Raw genomic sequence first — 26,696 nt, forward strand, 5'->3', positions numbered from 1 at the left:
GTTGTAATTATTACTTACGTTTATAGTTTCTTGAAGGTAGTATAAAAATAAAAATTGAAACATACGAACTGACAGTAACAAGACATGAGAGGAAAATGACTCTGAAAACATTCATCACCTGAGCAGGGTTATTTATATACTTCTCACACAATTCACCTGTTTGCTGTTCCATTTCTGTAAAGATTACAGAAATGAATCTACATGTATTTCACCTTGATAATCATCCTTCATGACACAACAATGAAATGAAATTCAGAAACTGAGAACCAATACCCTTGATAACCAATGTTGTAAAAACCTTCATAACTGAGTTAGCTTGTCTCAAAGGAGGAAAGCAGGCATGAACAGCCATGCACTAAATTTGTGTGTATTATTTTGTACCAATTCAATTGATAACATTGACTCATTCAGCATGGTAATACTCATTAACTTCAAAGTGTCAACCTCATCAGTACAACTCTTTATAAACTACACTAAAATCCAACAGCCACACGCATTTGGTAATTAACTATTGATTTTTGAAAATAAATTAACACTCAATACTCAGCAAGGTTTGATAATGGTTCTGTTAACACACATGGCTTAATGCACCGCTGAAACCTCAATTACATTTGGCTCTGTATAATAACTGAATTGATGCCGCATTCACACACGCATTTTATACAAACTATGAAATGAAATGACTTATCTTACCACATTTTGTTCACAATCATCGAGCCAGATACTGGATGACTTTTTATGATAATGCTTAAAATTACAAATCAGCATATAAAAAATGATAATGGCTTTGCCTGTCCACTTGAAGCTTACATTTATGTTTTTCCATTAATTTGTTTTTATTCTCAATGCCCATTTTTCACCCTGTATTTTTACACAGTGCTGACTTGATTGGCCCTTTTAGGGTCTTCTGACGGGCAACTTTCATTAAAAAACACAAACACTGACTACACAGCTTTAACAGTGCTACACCTTCGCCTGTGCCAAGTCACCTGATTTATCTGTGCAACATAAGGAGGCTTCCAACCATGACCTTAACCCATGTCTGAATTCCACAGGAAATCTAGGATCACCTTACACACAAAATACAGATGCTGACATTCTAAAGGAAAATGTGCATGCAGAGATACAAACTCAACATGAAGACACTGTGATACTGATACAGATTGTATTTTCCAACTCCTTCAATTACTTCATGTTTCTTTTCCTTCTACCTTGGTCTTACTAACCATGACTGTACAAGTTTATCTTGAAAGGTTAGCTAGAAAATACACCGATATGATGTACATGTACACTGCATATAGGGGCATATAGTATAAAATAAAATCAAGTCTTTTTTTCCTTTCTGTTTCAATGACTCAATTTTCAATAAATCACACAAGTATCAGGCTATATTAGCCCATGAACTAAATTTTTTGAGCATTTTCCCACATACATCATCCATATGAAGATTTTAGTAAACCGGCTGCCATTCACTAAAACCAAGGACTGATCACTGACTGGGAAAGTGTGCATGCATAGAGGGCACAGTATTGGACATATTAAAGAGAAAGAATAATTTGCTGTGATACCCAATTTATCATTACCAGTGGGAAGTCTCAGCCCCTTCCCTCCTCCAGCCCCCTCCCTCCTCCCCCCTCCCCACAGGAGATCGGATGTTATAAAACTCTGTTACCTCTTTCAAAGAGTGTTATACCAGTGCTAAACATTCAAAACATGAAGGCATGAATGTCACTGCTGTCATGAATCTCTTATGACAGTTCTGTGTCTTAAATGATGTCAGGTGATTCATGCATATATTCTATTACACATGTGTAGTTTTTACAAAAAACATGGATCTTCTTCAACATGTGGAAATTTGTGATCTCTAAAATGTGCTAGATAAATGTCTACGAACTAATCAACCATATGTTTCTAAGAATTCTGTGAAGTCACTTGGTATCGGTATCTTGTCATTTTGGAGACAAATCATAATTCAATGCCAAAATTTCAATCATCGAAAGTGGATCAAATGGCACACTTCAGAAAATATCTTGAAATAGTTTGTATGAGCTGTCATTTAATAGACCCAGAAAACAAGACATGTCACACTGTTCCTTATGTAACAGTAAATATTCTTAGTGATCGTAACTGTTGGTGATGCTAAATATCAGTTAGAGTATATTGTTTATACTTTATTTAATCTATTTAACCATTTTATTGTTTGTCATAAAGAAAATTAAATTTTTCTCAATTCTTTGAAAGTTTAATAAATTCTGGCTCCTTACTCTACACGTAGTATTTCAATATTATACATATACGATGTGCACAAATAAGATTGACCAAGGACTCCATCATACCCTCCTTCGTATTTATCTTCCTGGGGTGAAAACTGGTAGCACTTAAATTCTCCAGAGAAATCAAATTGCCAAGTGCCTGTTCGAATGGTAATTTAAAGCGCCGGCAGATGTTAGCAAGAAATAATCAACTCTCACTGCCTTTAGGTAACAGGAAAGACAGTCTTGGAACGTAAAAAAAAAATTGACCATATGGGCTGTGGTTCGGAAATTTGATTTTTGAGGTTAAAAGAGAGTAATAAATGTGTGTTTTGGAGGGGCAAATAAAATCAATCAGAATTGAGAGGCAATGTAATCTAATATTAATCACATGGTGTTGGGGCTAGCTTGTGTCCAAGGATTTTTACCCAGTAATGGATGTATTAATTTCAGTGCAGCATTGACGGAACACTGATATCTTCACATGATGCAATATATAACACTGCGTTTACCATGCACAAAACAAAATATGAACAAAATAATGTTCAAACAAGAAACACTGCAAAGTATCAGGACTCACTTGGAAAGCCAAAATAAAATAGAAATAAAAAATTCTGTAATGATACAGATGCACAAAGTCTTGAATTCTCAAAAATAATAATAACACAATGTTTGTAATGTTCACTTTCTCTGAGAGCCATTCAAAAAAGCAAAATAAAACCCTCAGTCATTAGAAAAAGCTTGCAAGAGGAGGTATGTCAGTAATATAAAAACAGAGTGTATGCATGTAATACATTTGGGTTGTTTTCTTTAGCTGTCTTAGTGTCACAAAAAGAAGACTTAATTGTGGATTATGTAATTCCTTAATATCAGGAAGCATGTGATCGAAAATTACCATTCACACAAGTGCACTACCTATACCCAATATATACTACATATAAGACTTCCACTGATTTGAGGCTTCACGGGGGGGGGATAAAAGACAAGAAAGGCAGAACACATCAAGCTGCGGTGTCATCGTGCACTATTTGGTGTTCAATTAATGGGCTGATGTGAAATGGAGTATATATGTAATTTTTGAAAACCAAAAAGCACTAGCATATGGAAACATATGAGATAGATGTAGGAACATATTGCCGAACAAAGCTGACTGGATGTAGGTTCTGGTATCATTTTTAGTAATATCTCATAATAGACTCTTTTTAATTTCTTACTTTATATTATCAAGAAATGAAGACATGCAGAAACTCTGCATATTAGTTTAAAATTGTCTTCAAAACAGGTTATTATAATTGTATCCTCTTTGTTTTTCAATGAGGAAACACACAATAGACATACTGATCAAGGTGCCTGTTACTTTCAAAGCAACAGTTGCATAATTTTCCTATAAATGAAAGAGTTCATGATGAACTCTGTTTTCAACTACTGAAAATATCTGAAACAGAATACACATTTGAATGCTTCCTCATTCCTCAATCAAATCAACGTCACATCATCATTTTGAGTTCTTTAAATATATTGCTTCAAACATGTTTTACAATTAGTGTCATGAATTCATATGGACATTTTTCCTCTCAGATATACTAATGTAAAAAAAATGCATCCCTTCTACTCAAATAAAAGTCTACTTTTAAAAGACATAATACCTCCTGAAACATTGAAAATGGGGCATTTTAATTGTGACAATACAGCTTTTACAAGTTCGCTTTAACCGACACAGCTGGCCACATCTGTGAAGCACATCATGTCACTGCAATGTGAGATGACGCACATAGCTATTCTTACTTCATCATGCTACATCCTCCCCCCACCACCAACTGGCAGTAAACTGACTTGTTGAGCAATCAGGCATAAAGCCAATGAATGTAATGAAAGGAGGACTCAGAAAACTGATGAGTGTGAGTCATCTATCATACTTGTTCAACGCAAGTGGTGAAGCCACGTCTGCCTGTATCATCTTGCAGAAAGTGCTTTTGTTTTTCTTTACATTTATCTACCATTTTGTAGAGAAATTGTAATACATTACATGCTGTGGATATTGACCAATAAGAATGTAGAAACAATTGCATTCGCTTAGACTATTTGATGTCATGCATGTTCCTGAGGAGTGCACCGCTGGCACTGGCCCAGAGAACATTATCTTTCATTGGACAGCTGATCAACACTTCCAGAATGCATAATAGCGAATCATCATGGAACAGTTGTGTGTATGTGTGCTGGGCACTGAAATAAAACACGCGAATTAGCAGCATTTAAATTTTTGTAACCGCCCTGCTTGCTACAGTGTTTATAATATGAATAAATAAATAATGATTGGTTCCATGTGATGATAAAAGTGCTGGTAGCTTTGCCACCCACACTGGCCTTTTTAAGTTCACGATACTGGCTGAGCATGCACCAATGCCCATACGCCTTGACTAAATAAGGCTATAGGTGCACATGTTACATAGGCCCGAGACACAAGAGTTCTGTAGGCCCCAGGCACAAGGTGGTAGTGTTTTGTAGGCCTAAAGCACATTCATTCGGCACAAGGCACTGGTGGTGGAATGGGGGGGGGGCATTTTTGTCATTTTCTGTGTTCTTCACCTTACATAGTGCCAAATTTTCACACATTTGTCAAATTCCTCTCAGATCATTAGTGACACTGTCTGGAAGAATGATGAATCGTATGTATCCATCAGTTAATTTTCTTCAAGATTGAGAGCCATGGTCTGAAATGCGATTTGTTTTTTTGAGCTGATTCAAATTTCTGCACAAAGTCCGACAGTGGTAAAAAATGAGATGTCTCGATTCGGGGCATGGCATACACATACATGCGCACACACCTGGATAGGAGTGCGCTTCAGTATCCGAGTTGACTTCTACTGCATTGCACTGATACGTACAGTAACATCAAATTGCCCGACTAAAAGGCACAAACAAAAACTTTCTGTTCTCATTCATACGGTTTCCTTCTTGCATGATACTTTCTCATTAGAGCGTTCATGATCCTCACTATGCACAACTAAAGAAATGTCAGGGAAAACTCGGCAAAACCAAAAAAATCCCCTCTGAAATGTTGGCTTTACTTCCAACGTCTGACCCTCTTACTTTGGAGGTACGTAAGAAAGACGGGCAAAAATTTGGCAGAAAATGGATTTTTATCATGTGTAAGTTAGCAAAAGGGACTTTGAGTGTTTAAATACTAATCAGGATGGAAATGAGAAGCAAACAACTATATCTGAGCTTGATGTCTATCGATTACTTTTGGGGTCCACCTGTCCGAGTAAGAGCCATTTTACTGGCTTCTCGCTGTAGTGGGATTCTGTACACATGCACACAAACTAAATGAGGGGTATGAATATACGTGTTGTTCATGTTGGTCCTTGAAAATTTCCGCTGGATGCTTGGCAAAGTGGCAATTGTGCCTATGGAATAATGTATTGATATAAATACACACACCAAAAAAATTAGTTTTGGGCAACGAGTAACCTGAAGGGGTTAAGGTCAAGGCAAAGCAAGTACATGTCTCAAAATAAAATGTCAAATACAGACAGGCAAGGACTTCCTAAATGATGCAAGACTTCATGGCTACCCATCCCTCAAAATTCAAGCAAATTGAGCAAATGTATACAGGTCTATAATTTTCACTACTGCACTACTGATAACAATAATAATAAATGAAAATTTATAATGCCCCATTTCCATAAAAATGATCAATATCGCAGTACAAGAACTTAAGAAAATAACCAGATATTTAAGTACTGAATGAATGTCACTGCACTAGTACCCAAACTGCAGTACTGGGATACGTCTATCCCGCCAACAAGGTGGATAATTTTACCTAGACCTAACCCTGCTGGCATCAGTAATGTCTCAATCTTTCCCAGGGACAGATGCCTCTACCTACCTAAGCTATAAGAAAGCTAACTACCACACACCGTGACACTAAAATTAGGAAATCACAGCTACATTAAAACTAAAAATAATAAACTTGCTGGATAAAAACGATAATCATCAAATATCTTGAAGAGCAACATCATCATGCAACTGCATCATTAAAACGGCAAGTTTTAATTTTACATTTGAAAGTGGAAAGACTCTGTTCGCATCGTAAGTGCCATATGGCAAGGCATTCCATAAGGGTAGGAGCAAGCCGTTGCAAATGCCCTGTCACCATGTGTGGGTAACATTTCACCACTAGGATAACTTAACAAAGGGCTGTTGTTTGCTGACCTGAGATGATATCTAGACTCCTTCTTAATAATGACAAGATCCTTTATCTAGGAGCAAGACCATGTGTAGCTTTGTATGTTAACAAAATTTGTTTTTAAGTTAATCCTGTACAAAAAAACATAACCAGTGAAGGTGATGCAATAATGGTGTTATGTGTTGAAACTTTGATGTATTCGTAAGAAGTCTAGCTGCAGCATTCTGGACTCACTGTAATCTCATTATCTGTACTGTTGGCAAAACGTACAAAAGACTGTTACAATAGTCTAGACGGCCGGTCACAAATGCATGAATTAACACTGAAAGAGAATCGTGAGAGAGGAATTTACTGATGCGCTTAATATTATGGTAATGGCTTATGGCAATGTTTAATGTAACAGGCTCGTGCTGAAAAGCTTTGCTTCCTAATGAGCTCCCCAGCAGTATCTATGAATGACATTGCTAACTATTTATATGTAATCTGAATATGGATACTGTAGAAAAAATAAACTCGAAACTTGATAATTAGCATATCACGCAGCATCCAATTTCTGATGTCCTGAATACAACTTTCCATTGCAGCTACAGCTGTTTGGCTGGCAGAGTCATCACGTTTAAATGATAAATACAAACTGTGTGTGGTCTAATAAACCCCAGGAAAATGGTCTTCAATGAAGTCAGTCTAAAAGCATAAAACAGAGACTAAAAGTGGCCCTAAGCAAGACTCTTAAGGGACACCAGTTTAGATCAAATTTTTCTGACAGAATATCGTGACAGAGTACCAGGAAACAGGTTGGCTCCTACCAGATAAATATGATGAAAACCAGGCCAGAACTTTGCCAGAGATACCAACTTTGGCAAAATGACATGCTGAAAGTTTTTTTTTAGCAGTATATCATTTTTTGACCTTCAGGAGAGCTGTCTTGGTGCTCCGAGTGATACTTCTGGTAAGATTATTGAGAGTCTGGAAACAGAGAATGTCTGCACACGTGGGAGTAAAGTTGATCACACACAGCTGTCTCTGTCAATTTAAAAATGAATGGTAGATTACTAATTGATCGATAATTTCCTAAAATTGGATCAAAGTTATCTTTCTTCAGCAAGGCACGGACCAAAGCTTCTTTCCAGTCCCTTAGAAACACACTAGATTCTAAGAATTGATATTTCTGGTAATAATCAGTAGCAAGACATCAAGGCAATCGCTCACCAGCTTAGTATAGGCACTGGATCCCAATCACATGATTTCTTTGTGGACTTCAAAGGTTTTTCTACCTGTTGTGGAATCTTGAGTGTCTAATTTGATGTCATACAAAATACAATGAGCTGAGGCTGACTTGAGGATAGGAACCAGGCTGTCATGCACCATGCATGCACACACAAGTTATGTGTTCCCTGCATCCACGCTTCTGACCTTTGACCTATGGTATGTGGACTAAGAGCGTCTTACATCACAGAATTAGGGGTGGTCCCTTGGAGAACGAATGGCACTGAATACTACACCTGTGACCTAGTTAGTGGTTGATATTGGTCAAACAGAATGCTACAACTCGGACACTGATTCAGCCTGGTACTGGAATGACAAGTTCTGATTGTTGTGGCTAATGCTAAATTATCAAGTCTAACATGGATATTAGATATTATCTTCTCAAAAAAGCTACCCATTTCTTTGCAAAGAGACAGTTTACTGGAGTACAGTGGAAAGGAACATCATTAGTATACTTCAGTAGCTTTTTCGATGCTCTGAATAACTTCACTTGATTGGAACTATTACTGTCAATGAATTCTTGGTAAAAATTGCAACAGGCTTCTTTCATTTGGAAGGTGGCCTTATTTCTTTGAATCTTGTAATCTAAAAGATCACACACCTTATCAGTACACAGCCACTTTCTTTCTTTCCGCCTTTCTCTTCTGCGTCAGTGCTGACAGGGGAGGCAGTTTCTTGTAAGTTACAAAGAACAGACAAGTGATCAAAGAAAAGATAATGTGGAGTTGGAGGACTTTCCAAAACAGTTTCTGATTGATGAGTAATACGTGTTGCTTAAGACCCATACATTGAAGAAGCACAAAAAAATGATTAGTATTGGGGTTGTCAGGAATGTCAACATGAATATTGAATCACTGGTTTTTACAACTGGTTCAGGAGATAAGACAATTGATTCCAAATACATGTAGTTGGCAAAACTCACTGACAAACTGGCTGATTGTAAAAGGATGGTCAACAGCGTAAGATGGTCTATAGATAATCACCAATCATAGTTTGTTGGAATTTGCAACAGACCATTCTGAATACTCGAATATGTCCACTTCCCCTCCAGCAATATTCTTAACATGAAGATGTTCTCTGAAAACTAAAGCAGTTCCTCCCCAAACTCAAGTCTTCTGAGAATGATCAAATGATCTAAAACCAGGAGTAACTTCAACCTTCAACTTTCTGTAAGTCATGTCTCAGTGACAGCAAACAGATCAGTTTTGCTGTTAATAGCATATGCAACAAAATCAGCCGATTAATATTTTAGAGATCTAGCATTCAAGATACAAAGTTATACAGGATGTTCAGAGACCTCCATAGGTTGTACCGTAATACACATACATGTACATGTACTTTCAACAAGCTGAATCTTGGTGGAGGATGAGGAACCACCTGAAGAGTAGATATGATGGTCCAGATGGTGGGAAAAGAATGGAATCAACCTGATACACAATGAATACAATGAATTCCCTTGTGCTTACCTGTGGAACCTCGACTGTGTTTGATTTGATGCTCACATGACATCTTGCACTTACTCATCAAGTTGGTTACTTTGTCAGGTATCCCAGAATACAAAGTAAACAACATGGCAGCTTTGTGCAATGTTGCAGAGGAAAGCTGACAAAATTGTAAATAATTCAGATACATAGTTGGGTGAGGTAGCAGATCGACTCAAATTGATTTCTGTGAAAGAAAGGTAAGAAATGTCTTTAGATGTTTGTTGCTTTTGACCATTTGGATTAATGTTGCAAATTTAATTGATGTATGATCTCTTGACCTGGTTGAGCACTAGAGCAACCTGATATCATTTTGTTTATTACCACCTATTGCATATGGCTGCCTAAACCTATGACAACACAAAAGGTAAGTGTGAAGGAAGTAATCAAACTTACTGATAATAAAGCACACAGAACTTTCCCTGACAAAAATCAAAACAAGAATGCAAAGTACAAACACTGCTGCGAACTGCCTGCTGAGTGTATATATAAAGTGACTAGAAACTAAGCTAAAAAGCTAGGCAGCATTTATTAATAACAAACATGATTGAGCTATCACAAGTTTGAAAGGATCACCCCCATCGTGATACATAACTCTTCATTCATGGACTGCTTTCATTCCCTGACCATTGGCAAAAGGAAGTAGGCCAAGAGTGTAAAAGTACAGAAGTAAAATCATAGGAATCTGCTCATGTACCTCCAGCACAGCTTATCCCTCATTTACTGCCGAGATGATTCACTCAATGCTTGGCTGTCAGAGTGAGTAAGAAGTGCTGGACTCTAGCCCAAAAAAAGACTGGGTAGATTAAGTTAGTTTATATGAGATCATAATTGTGTGTCATTCATACAATTCATGGGTAATAATTAAAGAGATGACGAGAACCATTATTCAGGTAAATGATTTCCCAATCACCCCCCCTGACTTATAGAGACAGGAATGGAACACGAACAGGAAAGAAGACAAATACTACAGTGTTTGTTAAATTGTTATCAAAAAGGTGAAGCAATTGCTATTTCTTCAGATGTACATAAAAGCTGATTGTGATTGACAGAATCTGGAACTAACTTGAATGCAGTTGAATGACAAGGGTTTCAGATTTATCTGTGTATTCTGATAAACAAGGCGAGCCTTAAACAAGCTTTTGCTTTTTAAGTTTTACTGCTTCTTCTTTAATAATCTTCCGATATGTATTTTAATAATGTAATATGCCTTACCATGAAGAGGAAATTAAGGGGACTATTGTTTGTCGTTTTGTCACACTATATACTACAGACAAGATTTCGTGATATGATAATGTAAGTAGACTTGTATGTTCTGATTATCTTTGCTGTAATTTACCCTTGCATAATATTTGTTCCATATTTCATTTTCCTTGTAAGAAGTCTTACATGTACCAATACAACAGGCAGTTTCATCTTGCTTTGTCCTGACAAAATCCAAAAGAGTTCTATCATCACATGCTCGAATGCAACCTCTGAATGCAAGCCTAAGTGTACGCCAGCATGACTCATACCACAGTCACTCCGTCAGTAAATTAAACTTGTAATCTTGCATGCTGTTTCCATGCCAACATTCTCCCCCTCCAATAATTTACAGCAATTTACTGTAAACATCCGGAAAGAGGGCATCCTCTATGTGTAATGCACTTTTTTCTTGCTATTAAACTGTGTGATTTAATTATTCATATTACAATATTTGTATTACAAACAAATCAGTTTTTGTTTTTTTCTATACTAATTGTATTTATTTATTTTTTTCACTTTTTTTTACTTTTTTCTTTCAGATATCAAACTGGTATTGAATTTGAGGGGTATTTGGAAATTAAAAACACATTAGGCCTTTGTTTAGGATATTATGCATGTTAATGTTACTAGTATTTTTCACTCTTGATTTAGAAGTAGGCTTTGGATAAACTGTATTCCCGTGTCATCCACCTTGAATTGAAAGTTGACTTCTAATTTTGGGAAACTGAGAGCCAAATTAAGATCAGTGAAATGTTACTTTGTTGCAAAAACTATATTTAATTGTTTCAAGCCACATATTAAAATCCATACTAATGGGGTTTCCCAAAATAGTCTTGTTAACAGAATACATTGAATATGAAGGATTTGGAACAAGATTGAAATAGCTTCTCCATGAATAAGGTCTATCAAAATAAGTTACATATATGCAGGTTCATGCCCACTAATCTGAACACTTCATATTTCTTTGTGAATGGTACATAAACACAAAATACAAAGCAAAAAAAAGAAGGTCAGAAACTAAAGCTCTCACTACACTCAACATAACATACCATCAAAAGAGAAGTTGATTCCATAAACCATGTCAAACTAGAGCAGCATTTTGGCGTGGTCTACTGTGAAGCAAGGATGAAGTTGTTTTTGCGAAGTGGTCACCATCAAGTGAATAGGGTCAAGGAGTTCAGACTCCACTTATATTAAGATTGAATGGTTCGCACAGTGACTATAACAATTAAGAGACAACATTGGTCCCAGTACAGCATCTCTCACAAGTCCATGAATCTACTCCAGTTTTGAGTGCATTGGAAAGGGATGTTAGTAGCCCAGGCTTGCAATTGTCACTTTTGTAACTTTTGTGTACTCGGGTAATTCCAGAAATTAGGTATCCGGTTTTTTGTGTGTCCCTGTCACATCCGACATATGACTTAGTAAGTTCAGAACACATTTTCTAATTTCCAAGAGTGATGAATGCAAATTACCTGCCAAACAAATAGTAATTATTTGAAATCAATTCTTGTGATATTTCTGTCAAATAACAAAGGTCAGATGTAACAGGGACACAAAAATGTCACACGTTTAGACCCCTAATTTCTGGAATTACCCACTCCTATTTCTAAGTAAAAAATCACACAACACTGAAAGTTAGACTGATGGAGTTTGTTTATAATTACATAGTAATTTTAATTAAGGATTTCACCTTATCTGACTTATATTCCTTAATATTGTATACTCAGTACTTGTCCAAGAGCTTGAGAAAAAAATTCACAAGCCTACTTAGGTGGGAATCAAACCTATGACCTCCTGCTTATAGTGTACACATCTTAACTACTCGACCACCGAGCTTGCTGGGGTCAGTTGGCCAGTCCAAGTCAGATGTAGCAGCCAGTACCGCAAACTACCATATTTCAAGGTGTAACATTAAATTCTCCCTGATGCAAACAGTACATCTTGAAATAGTTTGTGGTACCCACTGCTACATCAAACATCTTGTTTTAAAGAGGGGTTCTATCTAGAACATCAGATAAAACATACTACAGTGTAATTGAGTAGGACATAATTTATTTTAATCTACATGCATGTATATCTGTCATTTACTGACCTGCCTTGAAATCACAAATCATTACACTAAGAGTTTACAGATGAGAATAAATGTTGAGATAAAGGGCAATACTTTGTAAATAAACACTACAAATAGTCTACAAGTAATGTGAATCCCAGAAATGCCACAGATACCAAAGGTACTGGCTCTTATTATGCCCCAAATGCTGACAATTTCAGTCCAATATTTCAGTATTGGAGCCAGCTATGTGGCCAACAATTCCCGAGTGGTTGGTCTACATGAGGTCTTACTCAACCCAAAGGGAGTCTGAATTTACAAAAACTGCTCTGCTATTAACATGAAACAAAATTATCAATAATGTTTTTATCTGCAAGTGTGACTGGTATTTTCTCCCGCTGTGCAGTATTAACAGTAAAAATGTGACCACAAGTATCATTTTAATCAAATCTAAACTTTTTTTTTGCAAGTGAAATTTAATTTAAGTGACAAAACATGAACTTCGTTTTCCAACATGTTTCAGTGAAAGGAAGTCATAGATTCAAGTACATTTCACATGAAATTCCTGGTAGAATTGTTAGACAGAGGTGCCACTTAATGTGCACATACTAGTATGAATATAGCTCTACTGAAAATACATGTAGGCAAAACACACTATCTTTATGTCCAAAAATCTGTTCCTCCTGAATTGTGAAACTTCAAACAATTTGATTTGGTCATTATAATTATCGTCAGCCTTTGGCGTTCAGACTTGAAACTATGCCTTTTTCTATCCTGTTTTGTCAGTCTACTACTTGCACAAACCAAATTATCTCTTAAACTTCAAACAAGAGGAAAAATCTGTAGCTGATGTTTGACTGAAGTTTTGAAAATGTTCTTTGCATGTTTCCTCTAATCACAGATTACCTCTTCCACTTTACTGAACATAACATGGAGTAGGAATTGAAACAGTACATGTATGCAGGTCTTCGCCTTAGGCTTTTTTAACTACCCATCAGGCAAGTTAACATATTTTTCACTTGCCTGCAGGAACTTTTACTGGCCTACAGGACCTTTTTGGCAAAACTTACTTAGACCGGCTTTTTTCATTTCATTATTTGAACTTTTACTGTGGAGTCTTGCTCTCAGTTTTAAAACTTAGAAATGGAGGATTCAAAACCGTTACAATCAATAATAACATGCACAATCAATTTCACAATGTTTGTTTCATTCATCTTTACTAATATGAGAAATGACAGTTTCAAACTGGTCAGTATTCCTTTACTAGCTGGGCAAGTTAATGTATATTTTCACTAGCCAGTAGCAGTTTCTACTAGAATTTGTATGCAGGTCTAGTGCTTGGGTTGAAGCCTGATGTACCGGTAGGTACAACTCTCACATTTTTGGATCCCAATTCAAAGGGAAGATAATTTGCCACTGTCATATTCTGTGGTTAATTTACTCTCTATGGCTGATGTCTGAAAAACTGTTGTACCTTCTGCATGTTTTTGGCCAGTATCTTATACACAGAATCACGAAAGGCTCGGTTCATTAATCCATAAATGGCAAAATTCCACCAACTGTTAGACATGGCCACCCAAGCTGATGTGAACTGCAACCATACAGGGTAGTTGACTGAGTGGATAAGAATGAGGAAAAGCTCTATAAAATACAGCAGCCAGCTGACTGCAAATGCAAACGTGATGGTACTGAAGACAAAGACTGCTTTACCACGTACTGCGACCATCCAAGACACTCGTTGTTGGTTGTGATCAGTGGTTGGCCCTGTGGCTGGTGCTGCTCCAATAAGCCTGAGTCTTCGTGACTGGCTAAAACTGATCATAAGGAGACGCACATTGCAAACAATAACCACCACTAGTGGTATGAAATAACTAACCAAGCTGATATAGATAGCTGTTGGTGCATCATAGCGCTCCAATCTGGAAAGCACTGTACTACGCTCAAAAGAAACTTTATTGATACAACAAAGTACAAGTCCTGACAAGACAAACCCAACACATGTTAAGGATAACATGATACCAACTCTCCTTTTAGTAATGAGGCTTGCATGACGGAAAGGTCTTGTGACTAGTATGAAGCGATCTACATTTAAACAAAGTAGAATGACTGCTGAAATTGATGTCAATGTGTGGAGACAAAAATAATGAAAATACTGCAGCCAACTGGGGAAAGGCCAATGTCCTTTGACCTCACAGATGAATGACAGGAGAGCCACAGGAGAAACTCCAAGATCTGACAGAGCCAGGGTAATCATCAAAAGTTTGGTACTCTCTGAAAAATCATCAACACTGCGAGTCACAAGTATGGTTAATGTGTTGAATGTCAAGGTAGCCAAGAAATCCAAGAAAATGTAGCTAGCTCGGAAGACAACTGACCAGGTGTCCAGGTTCAAAAAGTCTCCAGATTCATTAGTGACTGGAATCACTGATGACATGTTGCTGTTATTGAAGAAAGCCATAGTGCATCAATGGGCAAGCTACTCCTCAGTTTGTGAAGTCTGATGAGTGTATCATCCCTGTGCTTCGTGCTAGAGTTATGAAGCTACATGTGTGATAGCCCGTCCAGACTGAAATCTTATTCTGGTCACGTTTCAGGCAGACCTGTTTGAGTTTAAAGTACATAAGCATGGCCATTTTGGCTTAATAAAGTGCCGTAATCCATTTGCTTTGACTTCTTCTAGAATACAGCAACAATCTCCGCAATGGGATATGTAATTTGCAGGCACGTGGTTGCTAGTAGACACGTTTTGATTTGATTCACAAACAGTCACTCTATCAGAAAAAAAGCAGTTTGCTGACTTGTTCTCCCATCAATCTAGATTGAAACTGAGATTGAAGACACTGTCTTCCGCTTCCTTGGAAACTGCATTAGTTAAGTATCCAAGCAGAGGTTTAATTAATACTGCCTCTTCAAGATAAGCCAGTCACTTAACATGTGAGAATGTTTGCTTCCTTCACTGTGCCTGCAAGACTCATGCACATACAATGTATGTACTTTGCTTCCAGTAACACTAACCTGTCACGAAATGGCAACATCAGCATTAGAGGTCCCCAAGGAATTTCCTATCTAAATAATTACTGGCATGCTTTGGATTGCATCAACAACTTGCATCCACAAACACTATTTGTCCTTCTTTGTCCATGAAGATATTTCACATTTTATAAACTATAAAGTGCCAAACAGATGCGCAGTAATTGATACTGCTTACCCATTTCATGAAGCAGCATCCTCAGTCCTGCCTGGTCAGCTTAAAGTTAACACTTTACTGAAGGTAAGCTAGTACTTTCCCCGAAGGTAAGCTTTCCATCTAACCAAATCTATCCAAACAAAATATGCATGAGTCAACAGAGTTCCCGAATTGCAACAGCTGATGTCAATTTTTCATCAGAAGAGGATTAGTATTTTCTCTTCGTAAGGTGCATTTTAGACTTTGACAACTTCATTATCTTTAGTTGAAGGAATAACATCTTTGCTTAACATATCAATCATGTCAAATCCCAAGTCTAAAACACTTCCATATCGATGAAGATACTCCTAAGTCAGCCAGCCAGCATATCATCCTGCTTGCTCCTGATCCAGCATCATTACACACTGTAGCAAATATCTTCACTGTAGTTCCTGACTTCTCACACAGATGACCTCTCCCTTGACCACACAGTAAATACTTAACCTTCTAGAAGCAGCATCTTGTATTAGTTGATTTCCCTGCTGGATTGTGACTGATTACAAGCAAACTAACAGTCCCATCCAGTATTTCCAAAACAAGCACAAGCCATCTTGACAAAACATTTACTAAATTGGCTGGAGGTTGTCCTTAAGTGGAAACTGCATAGTTTCAGGAAGCAGTACTCTGTTTTTTCAGTGACAAGCAATGGCGATATTTTTCTGAGACTTCATCTGAAATTGGGAGCGATTTACGTATTGTGTTTCTAACAATGATTTGTTGCTTGATAATCCAATTAAAGTCTACATATATAGCTCTCTGACATGATGGTAGTCTCGTATCTTATTTTCCTGTAAACATATCGTATTCTTATTAAAGTCATCTTTTTTCAAACTCTGATTTTCTCAAACTTGCTGAACAAGCTCCTTCAGTGGTTGAGCTCTATGGAATTCAAAGCTGGTGAACTGAACAAGGTAAACATTTTGTTGCCAGGGTGCCATTGCTAGCACCATGACAACTAGGTAACTTGAGTAGATTTATAACCCTTTGGTTGAGACTAGAAATGAACTAAATGGAATTCAATCCAATCCCTAGTGGACTACTGTGGCTGACCATTTATATTCAACACTACTTTCAGAGAACAGTACATGTAATGAGATTAACTGGAAATGGCTGAATGGCTGATACCTCGAAACAAGAAATTTTAAGGGTAAAACGAAACATAAATCAAGGAGCTTTGCATGGCAAGAGCTTCTTGATTGATGTTTAATAAACCTTGCTCTTTTAGTTTAACCTACATGTACAATAAAATCAACTGAAGCATTACATCAATTTTACTACTTTGTAGTACGTGCCTATCTTTGAGTTTCTGACTTAAAGTTATAACCCAACTAAAAGGTGGGCATTAAGACAACATGAATTAAAAAACCTTGATATAACATGACAAAACTAATTGGACTCCTGATTATATTGTATCAGGGTGAAAGAAGTTTAAAAACATGACTTTGCTCTTCACCTCTACCATATCTGTGCTGGTTGTCTTGTGCTGGAGCTTCTAGCTCAGCCTAGCAATATCTGAGGTAAAGGCAACAGCACAAGTTAGCAAGAGAGCTTGGGTTCAAACCTAACTTCAGTTTGACCTTTGACGTATTTACAAAATATCAGAAACAATTGCAGAGTATCATATATGAAAGTTATGAGAGCTTGGTCACTTTGTGCGATTGATTAAAACTCATGTAGTCCAACAAGACAACATATACAGGCATGCAACTTAGACTTTGAAAAAAAGAAAGAGGAAATTCTTATCTTCACAAGACTTTGTACAGTGTTTTTCAATTTTCAATGGCATGAGTGTGAAGTGAAAAATGAGGAAATCAGCTGATCCGAGGAAAAGTTGCATGCCTGCATATACACATGTATTGATGGGGTCAAAACGCCATCCCTTTCTTCTACCTGTATTAGGCTGTGCCCTGCAAGCTTTAAAGGTCAGCATTAAAACACACAGTTACCAGTATGACTTAAGTCCAAACACCTGGCAATATCATATTATTTTTCAAATAAAAAGAAACCTTTGTATCATAAAATAATGTTCTTTTTGCACAGTGCATAATCCTCTTTCCAAAGGAGCTGAAAATGATCAATCAAGTCCCTGATAAATTCTTGCCACCCAATATTACAAAGTTTTCTGGTTGGGTAAAGCCAGGGCAAATGCAGTCAAGAAGAAAGTGCCAGAAAAAAATAAAGGTTCTAAATCCTTCATTCATTACTGGGCAAAGCTGAAGGTCACTTATATATGGTGTGTGCCAGAGATTTCAATAAAACAGATTCATCAAGTCATGTTCTTAGTTCTCTTCAAAGAGAGCTCAAAGAGAGAATAAGGTATAGGCATATACATATCCACATATGCCCTGTGCACTGTAAATTATAACATTGCCATGATCCAAGCTGCCTTGTTGGTTTGTGTTTCTTTCTTATATGTAAGCTACATGTGTGAGGTAAACTAAACTACATGTGTGAGGTAGTACATTAAAGAATTACAGAAATGGTGACCTGGAGGTTTGTGACATATACAACACTGAAATTAAATGTTAAACCAAAGATTTGGTACCCAGATGTTTTCCCCATTTTCTTGAAATATGAACCTGTAAATATTTGAATGTATAAACCCCATTAGTTAGAACATGACTGCCTTTCAAGGAAGGACAAAAATATCAATTCATAGAAAAAAAAGGGAAATGCATGATGCACATCCACGGTACACAAATACACACTGAAACAACCCACGTCACTATACAGTGCAACATTCCCAGTATATGTACATCCATCAATATTTGTATGCATCTGGCATATATCAATGGCTTTCTTTTAAACTTGGACAATAATAGGCCAACACAACAGAGTGAAGAGAATTCCATGGCAAAATGAATGAAACACTGAGCTGAAAAGAGGAAACTAATCATGTCGAAGGAAATTCACTGGTCCTGCAAATTGTTCCTCAGGGTTACCCTTTCATAGAAATGTTTCATCCAATTGATTGTGCAGTTGGCTGCCTTTCTCTTTTTTTCTGTAGTACTTTCCTCTTACATTTGATTCTTTGCAGAGCATCACACAATGGAAATATAAGCAGGTTCTATCTCAGTACAGACATTAGTACATTCAGGATGTCCATTGTCCAGTGTACTACTACGGGTGACAGAACTGCATTGGGCCTCATACACTTTGGTCTGTACAACAGTAAATTTACCCTACAATGACCTAATGCACCCTTCATTTTCATTGATTATTTCTCTTTTGTGAACCTACTAAAAGGGAAGTTTATATCTTCAGGTTCAATAAATTTAATGTTGGAGAAGCTAGATCATTTTACCAAAGCCAAATTTCGTAAATGCATGCAGATGAATGTGCAGGCAATTCACTTAAAATCATTCGTGGTCAACCAAGGGCCAATCGTATATAAACCCAAAAGGTCCCCTAACCCACTAGAAAACCAGTCAAGCAACATCAAACCAGGCAAGAAAGGCAATGGCCTATCACTGGATGAGCATAGAGAAAGAACACAGATAACCAAGCCACAAATGAACAGCATTAAGTTTATTGACTAAGCACTAACCAATACAAACACTGGCATAATGCTCTTCTCCCTAGGGTTCCAATCTATAATTGCTTCTGTGATCTCACACACAAACATTACTGAGCAGGGTGTTAACCTAATTAAGGTGACTGGTTCCCTGAGCATATCTTTCATTACAAAACAACCCCCACAAGACCACAAATGCATAGGGTCTAGACAAATTATGTAATTCAATGTAATTATTCAATGTAAGTCGAGATATATGGATTAATGGTCATACATTCTTGCCTGTAAGATATACAGAGCACATCTACGTTTCCCCTAAAATGTAGTGCCACCTTTCCACTACTGCCAGTACTGAGTCTTCCAGAAAAGGTCACCCTCTGTGAGTGACCCCCTCAGGCAAAGTTTAGCAGTAAATTAGCTTGATCCTATGTGCCATTAATTGAACCCTAAACCACCTTTCAAACAACCTGCTTGTATGGGCAGCTAGTCCCTGAATCATAGCACTGCCTGGAGTGATGGTGGATTTCAAGTTCAAATAATCCGGTAATCTTTCCAAATTTGACCAATGGTGATTCCTTGAACCAATTCTCTGCATCAGAAAAATAACAGGTTTGGTTAGGTTTCATAGCTGGCTGGATATTTGCCATCAGACATGCATAGTCTGCCTGCAAGTAAATCTCATTCCAACAAAAGGTACAGGAAGGATTTCCAAATTCAAAGGCCACTGATGCCATAAAGGCCTTGAAGCACAGAAGACTCAGAAAACTCATTAACGTTAAGTGCCACTTGTCATACACAGAACAGATGTGTGGGTTCAGATTTGAAGGAATGACTCCAGCAAATATCGTCCATATAGCGTTATTTCTCAAAATAAATTCCCACCTTTAGCACACTTTTCTCAATGCTTTTAATACTGTTTGACATAGTTCATATCACGAATCTGAAGAATTTAAAAAAATTTAAAACTAGTCTTAATTCTGTTGAAAATATTTTTAGTAGACATGTACATGTACCAAAGAGTGTCATATGTTGTTTAAGCATGAGATAAAAAATGACCTGAAGTTTTACTTTTCAATGAATAAAACAACAGCTTGATCCTGTTTGTCTCTACTGATGTTTGTCTGGTGTTACAGTACCTGTAGTTCTCATTATTGTCTTTATTGTAGGACACAATGCATTCAATTTGTTTCAAACTTTGGTTTCAGCAAATTTCAAAGCGCTACCACGTTTTAAAACTCTATTATTTGTGAATTGTGGCTCACATTTGACAAGCAGTCGCAAAACATACATTTTACAGTTTGTCTGTTTATAAGTGGACGATGAAAATTAACAAAACTGGACTGGAATGAAAAAACAAACAAACAACCCAACAAACAAAACCAAACCTACAACAAATCACCCTTCTTTAAAAATCTTACTCCTTCAAAAGTCAATTCCTCACCTTGCAAGTTTGACTTTGTACTGGTTTTCAAAACTAATAAAAATAACACAGTAGCATCAATAAACGAGAACTTCTAGAATGCACACTGAACCCTGTACATATTCACATGTACATTCAAAATGTTAATATTTCCTTGTTATGTGCAGATTTTTCATTCCTTTGACTAAAAGTTTTGAGTGCTGCTCTGCCAAGTCATTCCATCACCAGGAAACAAGGACTACTTTTTCAGTACAACCTTCAAGTCATTACACATGCCCGCAGTATCCTATGGGAGGTACAATGTGTGTGTACCCCTCCTACATCTTTAGTCACAGAACATCCTTCAGGCTCTAACCATTTCTGGATCAAGCCTTGTACTTAATCCCTTGAGATTTTCCACTCCATTGCCTAATGCCCAAACCCTAGGGGCAGGTGGAATGCCCCTCACTAGTGTTTTCTCTCACTCTTTCTATACAGACCCAGGCTTAGGAACTAGTCCCCAAGTCAAGTGAAACTCCCGCCATCAAACCACAAAGGACCACCTGATCGGAAGTTGCATCTCCTGTGAACTGAACCCACAAAACAAACAGCTGATCATTTCCTGTCAGCTGTTGACTTTGAATAAAAGACCAGAGAGCTAAAATGTAGCACAACAGTGTCAAGCCGAACCTAACCCATGGGAGACCATTGAGAGAATGTACTCAGAATGAAGCGTAACTTTTACAATGACAACACAATTCAGTGTGTTAATTGCCTAAATTCAGGACTTAAGTATTTGGTACATTTCAGTGATACCGGTAGTGTTAAAGCAATTAGCTTAGGTTATTTGTACAGCCATCAATGTTCCTTTGTGAGTGAATGCTCTCTTTTGAATGAATGGAGGGAGGTAAGGAATACAAGGCTGGTACATGCGTGACCGATAACAAAAGAGGATTGGTCACTTCTCAAGAGGTTTGGCAAGTAACTGTTTCCGGTGTTGACCCTATCATAGAGAAAGGACTTAGGACCTTGTTCTACAATCCTATGGAGCCAAATACTTAAGTGTGTTAGGATTATTTGTGAGTGGTTTCACCTTTTCATGGATCACATTCAGGCCTTTTATCACTGATGATGTTAATCTTTTCTCTGTGCTCCATGGTAAAACTAAATATATTTCCAGTTTGGGAATCCATCTAAGTATATTTCCCTAAGTGAATTATCTGTCAACATACACATTACATGCACCTTTGAAGTGAATAAAGAATGATAATGAATTCTCTTTGAACAGAAAAAAGAAATCCAAAATAAAATTTTAATCTGCACAAAAACCTACAGCCTTTCAATATGTAACACTGACAAATATCAAGAGGGTTAAAACAACAGGAATTTGGCTGTGAGGGAAAGCTGTGTTTTTTACAGGATACAAACACATGGAAAGTGATGAGTCAGAAACGTATCTTCTTCACGTACAGTACCAAACAACCAAAACCCTGTAACAACCAGCCCCTCCGATTAATTCTCTAAAATCAGACAAAAAATAGGCTGAGGAGAACACAGCTTCAATGTATGAGGTACACAATTGATTTCAAACTATTACTATTTGTTTAGTAGGTAATTTTCATTGATTCATCACTCTTGGAAATTAGAAAATGCATTCTTAACTTACAAAATCATATGTCAGATGTGACAGGGACACAAAAATTGACCTCTAATTTCTGGAATTACCCATTGGGTAAAGTGATCACTAACCATTTAGGATATCATAGATACTGCACAGATGAAGAACAATAGTACATGCTTCTAGCTATTAATGAAAAAAGGTACTGCTATGTTTTTTGTTGCCATGTAAACTGCAGATTCTTCCCACATATTAATTTAATTTTGTTTCACTAACATTTTGTTAATTTTGTTATATTTCCATCTGTCATGAAATGGGTACCAGTATGAAATTAATTACATAATTACAACATACAAAAAGATATGGGAAAAACTAAAAACTGAGCATCATATAGGTATCAGCTGAAGAGTTTTGTACACTAACCTATTAACACAGAAAAATAATCACATCAAACAACAAAATAAGATGAAAGATAACGTGATCACTGAATCAATTATAACTTGACTCTGCAAAACAAACTGAGAGGTCAAATTTAAGGAGGTCTGGTAAATTTGCACAAATGTTGCCGACATGAAGTGAATGTTAAGAGTACTGCTACTCTTAAGTTATACAATGAAATTCTCTTGTATTGGGCAGATTCTGGCAGCATTGTAGGTCTCCAGACTGTGGTCTTGGTCTTGTCCTGTCGAATTCTCCATTTTGGGAGTCTTGGTTTCAGAAGTGTTGGTCTCAGTCTTGGTCTAAGTCTTGGATTTCAAAGTCTCCGGTCTCCCCGTCCAGACCACAGCAAAATGCACATGCAGCCCTTGTGAGCTTACCTCCGCTTGAGTCAAGTATGGATGAATATGCAACACTGTAATATTCAAACTTTCCACCATGAAGATTGAAATCAGTGCTGAAATGGAGACTAGTCAATGCAGCATGTTGCAACCTCATTCCAAGTTTTTACTTTATTTCCAGGACAGGACACAGCCATGGGGAAGTACTGCTCAACACCACGGAGAAGAAATTGAAAGTGCTGGAACTTGCCCACACTACATGTATGCCATTTATTTCACAGGTGCACAAATGCCTTTACATGCTTGTGTGGGAGTATGTGTATATGTAACACATGTGTCTGGCCACACACATTCATTCATATGCTGCATGCTGTTTATTACACTACGTGCTGCCTTTTGCGACATTATCATATAAAAATTGGAGAAACATAATGGCCCTGCAATGTCAAATTGCAGTGGTGCTGTTTGGTTACAAGTACAGGGAAATGGGGGGGGAGGGGAAACAGAAAAGCAGGCATGAAACACGGTGCAGGAGGTAATTTTTGCACACAGACAAGACACATGTGGGGAAGTGACTTAATACTAGCCCGTGAAACTTGGTGTGCTACTTTTTTTCAGTAGCTGGGGTGACCAATGATTCATGAAGAGGGGACAATGTAATACACCATTTAAGACATTTCAAAAACGGGAATCCATTACGTCGCTTCGATAGCTTAGTTGGTAGTGATTTGAACTACAGATCCATAGTCCCTGGTTCGAATCCGACCCATTTGTGCTATTCATTTTCCAATTTTATCATTGTGTTTGGGATTTCCTTTTTCAATTGATGCAGAAACAGAGTCCAAGCATGAACCCTCTAAGAGTCTTGAGAAAAATAGCAGACCAGGTTTCACAGGTTAGTATCTAGTCACTTCCAACATGTGGGATCTATATTCACATGAAAACTGTAAAGTAAAATGTTTTTACAAGTTTTGACATCAGCACCACACAAATCATCAATCAACGAGCAACCTGGTAGTATCAGTCCTACATTATACCTGTCTCAGCTTTGGGTGCTTCAGATAAGTGTGTGTTCAGCAGGTTGAATTACACTGTGCCCCCAGTGAGCCAGAGTTTCAGCTGTGTTGTAAAATGTTTGAATTTCTAATGTTAAGTGCAACAAGAACCTCTGTTTTAAATGCATGCAGATGTCAGTAATTTAAAACCTAATACCATTTTTCTTTCCGTCATTTGTCATGTAAATAAATCAAAATCTCATTGTGATTTTTTTCTTCCAAATATTTTTTTGCAAAAAAGTATGAATATCTTGTAGTCTCAGTTGAAATTAAATGAAACAGTCTTTAAATATCATGGTCATAATATGTCTCAGTGCCCCGTAAAATGTCCCATTTCCTAAGGCCAAAATCACAGTGCCCCCAAAAAGTCACAATTTAAGCCCTGTAATTACCATACGGCTGCTAATGGTATTATTGACATATGTGTATCAAAAGTCTGCACATCATAACTATGTCGTGTGTCCCAGGGGTAAAATGAAAAAGTGTCAAGTCTTCAAGAAGTACTTAATCTATGTTTGATTGCGTGTTACATATGTTATTTTCTTTTATTATAATTTTATTATCTTGTGTTGCTTGTCCTCATTTATATAAAAACCACACATTTCTAATCTTTGGTCTTGGTCTTGGTCTCAACCTGCAAGGCTTGGTCTCAAAGTCTTGGTCTTGAGGGAGTCGGTATTGGTCTTGATCTTGAACATAAAGGTCTTGGATACAACTCTGAACTCTGATGAAGCTTCATAATTTACAAAATGTAGATTTGAAGTGCAGTAAGAGTCAAAACAAGAAAGCATTATATGTTAATAACTTAATATTTGCATGAATTTGCATAAAGTAAAGTAACAAGGAAACAGAGAATAGTGGTGGCCTAAATTAGAACTAATAGAGATGAATGTACATTAGCCTTAAGAGCCTACCACTCTTTACATTTTTTAATCCACTCATTTGGGGACATTTCCGTCCATTGGAAAAGAAGCCATTTCTGGATAGAGAAATGATGCAAAAACCACACTTGTCTGCAATGTACAGTCTTTAAGAATGAATATCACAGACTGTTAATGTCATATATATTAATGCAGTAATTTCAGCCGACAATCAGCCGAACCACTGATTACAGGGCAGTTGGATTCTCCATACATGTACATGTATGTGTCTATTACTGAACACTCCACTGGTGATACAGTGCATTCAGGGTCCAGTCCACTAATTCAAGCCCCATTGAAAACAGTGTAAAATCAGCACTGTTAAGGACCCAATGCATACACGCCAACATCCCCAAGATTTCTGAAACACAACTTAAATTCTTGTCACTTATCTTTCCATTGCTTTTCAATTTTTTGTGGGTTAACCAATTACATTTTTAATTATTCTCACAAAACAAAATCACCCCCAAAAACTGTTTTTTCCAAAGTCTGATTGCAGCCATTTTTCAAGTGGCAACCCTCAACTTTCTCGGGCACTTAGGACCATTTTTCAACCATAGTTTTTAGCCCTTCTGCTCTCATATGAAAGCTCAAAGACCCAGGGAGTTGATCCTGGTAACGATTTATACAATCTCATCATTGTGGGGGCCAAACAATCTCCTTTTTCAAAAGATACTGTGGGGCACTTTTAATGCTGATGAGCTGGCCAGAAATTCTCACTTGAATTAGTGGTCTGCACCCTTTAGGAACATGACTCACACTACTAAAAATAGACAATGACTGATGGTAGCTATTTTCAACTTAACACAGGATGCTCATGGCAAAATGAAAGCCTGTAATGTGTGAACAGGTAGCACAGTGATGTACGATGGAGGAAATATGGTGACTTCCGAATGAATAAGAAGGGAAAGATCAGGGTTATGTATAATATAATGTAGGTACCTTGCTGGATAGGGACTTGATGGGGGAGTGAAACAAAGTTAATGAACTGCTGACCTACAATGTATGGCCATTGAAGATATTGGGGTGCTCTGTGATAAATAATGTTACAATCAATTCTAATCATGCTAATCAGTTAGTGTTATTTGCCATTTTTTGATCAGGCTTGATATGTATTTGTTTGCCATTTGTACCGGTAAATTTTTCTCTTTTGACATAAAAAATCTCGGCTTTATAACAAGTGGTATTGATCTTCTCTATGATATATCAGGTTTTTACTACATGTACATGCACCAATGTTGTGAAAAACATGACAATAAAAAAAGGGAAAGATTGTGGCAACACTCATCAAATACAGTAAGTTTTGTCATTACGAATAAAGGGGATTAATTCAGTTGTTTTTTCAACTCAATTCTTCAAATCAGGTAGGTAAAACATAAAAGCCACTACGCGGTATGAATGATGTTGGGTAAATACTAAGAAGCAAATTTTTTTGTACTCCTAACGACCACTTTAGAGGCAGGTCTCCACTTGTGGTGATTGTAAGAGCAATTTACATGAGTTATGTTAAACTTTTGCAAATTTGCAGGACAGATATTTGACAACATAAAAAATGTAAGTCCATATTCACTCTCACACTCAGTATGAACCAGCCTTTAGTCTAACGTCATAGTACCACACCTGATTACTGCAAACATGTTTCTGTGAAAGAGGAAACAAATACCAACAAGTTATTAGCAACGCAACCAAAAATAATGCT

General features: G+C 37.1%; 2 protein-coding genes across 4 annotated transcripts in view; both read right to left on the minus strand.

The window, feature by feature from the left end:
* aldh6a1 (aldehyde dehydrogenase 6 family member A1) overlaps positions 1-26,696 on the minus strand; it is a 90,930-nt gene that overhangs the window by 5,240 nt on the left and 58,994 nt on the right. Inside the window, exon 14 of one of the 2 annotated variants that reach the window (XM_087146522.1) lies at positions 22,908-26,638. The exons of the other annotated variant lie outside the window; for it this stretch is intronic. The gene's annotated coding sequence lies outside the window, so the exon portion shown is untranslated. Of the gene's footprint in view, positions 1-22,907; positions 26,639-26,696 lie in introns of those variants that run through there. 2 annotated transcript variants of the gene reach the window in all.
* On the minus strand, positions 97-22,904 carry LOC110980614 (D(1A) dopamine receptor-like). Of its 2 annotated transcripts, none has more exons than XR_015427829.1 (2): positions 8,309-22,904; positions 97-7,464 (listed from the first exon to the last, which is right to left on the minus strand). XR_015427829.1 is itself a non-coding variant. In XM_022237460.2 (2 exons), the coding sequence occupies exon 2, from the start codon at positions 14,942-14,944 to the stop codon at positions 13,931-13,933; it is 1,014 nt and encodes a 337-aa protein (XP_022093152.1). In that variant the 5' UTR covers positions 14,945-15,086; positions 15,695-22,904; the 3' UTR covers positions 97-13,930. The 2 variants fall into 2 exon arrangements, 1 of the variants encoding a protein (XP_022093152.1); XM_022237460.2 differs by having other exon boundaries at positions 97-15,086; positions 15,695-22,904.

The sequence above is a fragment of the Acanthaster planci genome, linkage group LG01, assembly GCF_054643075.1.
Source record: "Acanthaster planci isolate LZ-2023a linkage group LG01, COTS_SCS, whole genome shotgun sequence".
NCBI lineage: Eukaryota > Metazoa > Echinodermata > Asteroidea > Valvatida > Acanthasteridae > Acanthaster > Acanthaster planci.